The sequence below is a fragment of the Salminus brasiliensis genome, chromosome 1, assembly GCF_030463535.1.
Source record: "Salminus brasiliensis chromosome 1, fSalBra1.hap2, whole genome shotgun sequence".
Lineage (NCBI taxonomy): Eukaryota > Metazoa > Chordata > Actinopteri > Characiformes > Bryconidae > Salminus > Salminus brasiliensis.
Genome location: NC_132878.1, coordinates 72,919,538 through 72,924,850, shown reverse-complemented (window position 1 = coordinate 72,924,850; position 5,313 = coordinate 72,919,538). Strand labels below are relative to the sequence as shown.

At 50.4% G+C, this 5,313-nt stretch overlaps 1 protein-coding gene across 1 annotated transcript; it reads left to right on the top strand.

The window, feature by feature from the left end:
* Positions 1-284: 284 nt before the first annotated feature.
* Positions 285-3,165, top strand: skida1 (SKI/DACH domain containing 1). Its single transcript, XM_072657429.1, has one exon. It carries the CDS (start codon positions 427-429, stop codon positions 2,380-2,382), a length of 1,956 nt encoding a protein of 651 aa, XP_072513530.1. The 5' UTR covers positions 285-426; the 3' UTR covers positions 2,383-3,165.
* Positions 3,166-5,313: the final 2,148 nt, after the last annotated feature.

The window sequence follows — 5,313 nt, the reverse complement described above, 5'->3', positions numbered from 1 at the left end:
CTGGCCGTGCCGTTCACCTTCCTTCCTTCTTTCCTTCCTTCCTCCCTCTCCTCGTGCAGTGAACAGTGAGGGAGCGCAGGTATAAGAGCCTGCAGCCTTGTATTTTCTCTTTTTTTGTATGAGTGTGTGTGTGCGTGTGTCCACCACCACCCCGTCCTTCATCATGCTGCGCCCAGACCGGTGGATCCATTCTCGCGAACCCGTCCAAGACCCGTTTTTGGTACCCCTTGCAAACTTTTGCGCACGGACCGGACCGGTCAGCCGACGAGTGGATGCCTTGGGGCTTAAAACCAACAACTAACAAACAAACAAAACAGCCAACCAACAAACCATGCCGTTTCGTTTTTCAATGGACACACACCCACGTGGGGTTCGGTGCCGGAGCGAGCGGCGCGAGAAGGAGGGCCAGCAAAAGCAACAGCAGTGATGGGGGACGTGGAGTTTGGCTTTGAGGAGATGCAGGGGGTGAGGCTGGGCTATCTGGTCATCCAGGGCAAGCAGATGTTCGCGCTGTCCCAGGTCTTTACGGACCTGCTGAAGAACATCCCCCGCACCACTGTGCACAAGCGCATGGACCACCTGAACGTGCAGAAGCACCGCTGCGACCTGCGCCAGCTGCGCAAGCTCAAAGCCCTCAACTCGGTGGCCTTCCACGCCGCCAAATGCACGCTCATCTCGCGCGAGGACGTGGAGGCCCTGTATGTGTCCTGTAAGGCGGAGAGAGGAGGCGGCGGGCAAAGGAAGGCGAGGGAGCGTGAGGAGGAGAACGTGCAGGAGACGGTGTGGCCCGGCTGGGGCTCAGCTGAGCGCGCGCTACCTCGCCTCTACGGCGCGGCGTTCGGCCACCACCAGACCGGACTGTGCGGCAGGGTGGGCAAGCGGGTGCCCAAAAGGAAACGGCGTCACCGGGAGGCTCGTTGCTGGGGCAGGGAAGCCCGCCAGCTCGTGCTGCTGCCCGGCTGCTGCGCGCCGGAGAGCTGCTGCAGCAGCAGCGACAGCGAGTCCACGTCCAGCAACAACGACTCGGACTTCGGCTCCAGCCTGTCCACGAGCAGTACAAGCGGCACAAGCACCAGCACCAACTCGGCCACTTCAGACGAGGAAGAGGACGACGACGATGAGGAAGAAGACGACGATGAGGAAGAGTGCGTCTCGTGCTCGTCCGACGACAACAGCAGCGACGAGGAGGACAGCTCGGACTCGAGCTCGGCCAGCAGCCACGTCTCCTCGCAGAGCATCCGCTTCAGGCGCGCACGACTCGCCAAGGCGCCCCTGCTTCTGCAGCCTACCTTCCGCTACCGGGAGAACGAGCGAGGCAAGGCGCCACGGCAGCTGGACGTGGACGTGGCGAGCTGGAGGAGGGCGGTGGGCGCTTGCTTCTCGGGCAGGACCTCGCACGCCCCCCCGCTCCACCTCCACTTCGCGCACCAGCAGCCAAAGACCACAGAGACCGCCAAGAGCGGGACAGGAGTTGGGGTCGTGGGTTTCCCCTACGGCGCCGCGTGCGACAACGGAACGGCGTTTCTGGGACTCTCCAGCAGATTTCACTCGGCCTTGATCCCCAGCCCTGACCGCGTCCAGGACAAAGACAAGGCGCTCCCTCACAAGACCGAGCACGCGCCCTTCCCGCTCACGGACTCCAAGCTAGCCAGCAGCCCGGCCCCCAAGCTACCCTTGCCCCTCACCGCAAAGGAAATCAAAACAGAAGGCGAGGAACCCTCGGCCTTGGCCTCCGACCACGACAGCGGTGCGTTTCAGTTCAACCACGTCAAAATCAAAGTGGAGGACTCTCTAGACGACTATGAGTACGCCAGCCAAGGCCTCACTCACCACTGCAAAAGTAACGGCGTGGACGACTCGTGCAACGGCGGCGATATCGTGGAAAAGGAGCTCTGTAAAGATGCCAGCAAAGCAACTCCCCCTCCTCCTCTTCCTCCTCCTATGAACCAGGAACAGAGCAGCACTTTAGACACTCACTGTGCCGAGAACGGGGGGTACAACAACGGTGCGAGGGTCAGGAAAAGCCACAGGGTTCCCGTGTGGGGAAGGAAGGTGGCTAAACCCAGTCCGAAAGCAGAAAGACATCCTCGGTGTGCTGGCCACGACGGGTCCGGCGAGGAGTGGACGAGCCATAGCAAGCGCAGGAGGGCCACCGGAGGCCATGCGCCGTGCCTGAAGAGGCCCTTCAGCTTCATGGCGAATTTCCCCTCTCCGCCGTCACTCGTTGTGGGCAGTGACGGCGACCTGAGCCCAGCTTACTCTCTCAACTCTTTCAGGAACAAGCAGCTGCCCCACCGCTCGCACCCCGTGTGGACATGGCAGCTCGGTGCTTGCGTCGTACCTCCCCCTCTAAGCCAGAGACTCAGGAAAACAATCCCTTGAAACGGTGCTTGGAGGGGACATGTCTTTAAAAACACTGCCAGGCACTGATAACACGTTTGCTGTTTGTACCTTTAGATTGTTTGGAGTGACCAACGCAGGCATGTGCTGCCCAGTTGTGGAATTAATCTATTCAATAAGCTCTTCCCATCACGCAAGGCTGGATTGTTTGGTTCTGCTCCCATTGGACCTGTTGGAATTCCAGCGCGCGTGGAATTGGGATATAACGTTGTGTGCCATGGGCAGGAAGGGTTGGCTTTGACTATGGAAAGCGCCGGCGTGAAGCCCAGCGGTGTTGACTAGTCCAACTTTGTAGAATATGTACGTTGACCTTTCCCGCTTTCCTTTCTTTCTCACGGATCGTAGGTCTGTAGATAGGTATAGGTATAGTGTTCATTATTTATTTAGCCCAGTTTGGTGCTCGTTTCTGGTGCAGAGCAGCTCCACCACAGTAAAGCCTCAGTGTAGAACCAACACAAAGACCCAGCCCTGCATAACTGACAATCAGGAGAGGTTTGATTTTGCACGAAGTCCAGACGAGGAAGGAAGGGAGACATAAAATACACCAAATCGATTATGGCACACGTGAACATACTAGTTTGTGGTAGGCTGTAACGTACACCAGCTGAAGCACAATACCACCATGCATTGCACTTTGACACAATGCTGAGGCTCAGTGAAGAACTAAACAAAAAGACAGAGAGCGAGAGAGCCAGCAGTGGTAGCATATACTCCAAACATTTTTTATATGATTTTATTACTAAATGTAGTTGGTGCTGGTTTAGCTTGGGTGGGTGGGAGGTTGTGTGTGTTGGGGGATCCTTCTTTTGTGAAACATTCAGGCTCTTCATGCAGCAGCCCAGTGTTTATGCAAAGACGTAAACCAAGAACATTGAAAAATGAATGCAACCGTGGACTTTCCTCATTTTTTGGCCACGAATTGTTTTGGTCATTTTTTTTTTCAATTTTCAATTACTTTTTTTATGACCAGGGTTTGATTGTGAAACTGGACTGGATTGATTGTCACTTGGAGCCACTAGAGAGTCCTGTCGTCTCCTATCAAAGAAAAATAACGTTCAGGTGTGGACTTGGTGTTCCTCTGGTTCTCTTTTCCATGTAAATGCTTGTGAATGTACTGTGATTTGTTTACCTTCGCGCCAAGCAGACTGTCCCCCATCAGCAGGGCCTATAAAGAAACCTCAGTTGGAATGTTCAGCAGAGCAAGGCCACAAAGGACTTGAGTTGAAGCACGAGCGTGGCCCTCATACACACACACACACACACACATACACACACACACACACAGGTTCTGACTTTCTCCACAACAAGAACAAAAAGAAGACACGTACAACGCCAATGACTAGTTAGACCTTTATTTATAGTAGGCTATTTTGGTCGTGTCTGAGAGTCTGCGTGTTGTTGGCCTGTATATGTGTTTGTGTAGTTTTTTAGGCTAAATGAGGCCTAGGACGACTATATGTAGCCCATATATTGCAAATGGACCTGCAGCGATAAGACGCGAAACGCAGACCCGTGGTGTTTTTTTAAGAAGCTATTTTTGACGATAGGACCCTGTAATGTAGCCTCAGCCTTTGGCGAAACCCCGTGTCATGGTGCACTGTGAAACGACTCGGCGTCACGACTGAAAACAAAGGGAAATTTCAGTTTTGCCAGATTAGAAAAAGAATGTAACACACACACATACACACATGCGACACAAATTGTAATGGATGAGGCCTGTGGCCGCGCAGAAATTGGACAGTGAGTGGACTCCACGTCTAGCCAAAAGACGACATATAAGCCTTTCTATGTAAATGGTCGAGGTGGGAAGCGTCCACCTTCCCACCCCTCTGCTTTTGCTACAAATACTTGAGGTCAGGTTTTGACACGGACGTTTTTCTAAAAAAAAAAAAAATGAAGTCACTGGTTGTTTATAAATGCATATTTATTTTTGTGATTTTCCTGGTTTTGTATACCATTGTTGTGTAGGATAAATGCACTCGAATTGAAAACTTGAATGGTGGATTCTGAAGCACTTTCCTTTCTTCTCTAAATGATGAAATACTCATTAAATGCATTTGAGTGTATGTTGTGTTGTGCTGATTTGCTGTGCTGTGTTGAGGCTAAGATAGAAAACACTAGGCCTATTTTATTGCTCAGTATATTGGCCGCCTTTTTAACGATTGTTGGGACAATAATATGTGAGTGGACTTTGATTGAAACACCAGACTTCTCAGTAAAGGATCAAACCTGCGTGTAAGTTGTTTGTAAAGTGTGCTGGAGTGGGGGGTGGGGGGCTGCAAGCTTTCAGTTTGCCCCCTGCTTAACAAGTACACAAGTCATGCCAGTAGGTCTATGCATGAGACAGGAAGGATTCCATATAGAGAAATATACTAGTAAAGCTCACATGGACGACGGAAAACGTTCAAAAGACGTTTTAGAACTGCTGTGAGTAAGGAGGCGCCAAGCACGTCACCCAACTAGTGTTTGCAATCACACATCACACATACAAGATTATTACCGCAAAACCTTGTTGGCGCTGTCTGGATTCGGCAGAGATATAGATATGCAATAAACATCAAACAATATGGTAAAAAAAAAAAAATGAATGTGATAGAATGACAGAATGTGATAAAACTGTTATTAAAATATAACTAATATTTGACCACTAGGCCACTGGGACTTCTTGTAGTAAATTGTAAAAAAAAAATGTATATATATATATATATATATATATATATATATATATATATATAAATACTGAGAGGTAAGAGTTGAAATACACATTGAAGGTTACAAATATTTTAATTTATTAAGTCATTCTGGAGAATTTCTGACGGTCCATTCATCATGAAATTTTGATACAATGTAAAGAACTTTTGCTTTTTGCCTGGTAACGACTACATGTGTGTATGTACAGATAAACACATAAAC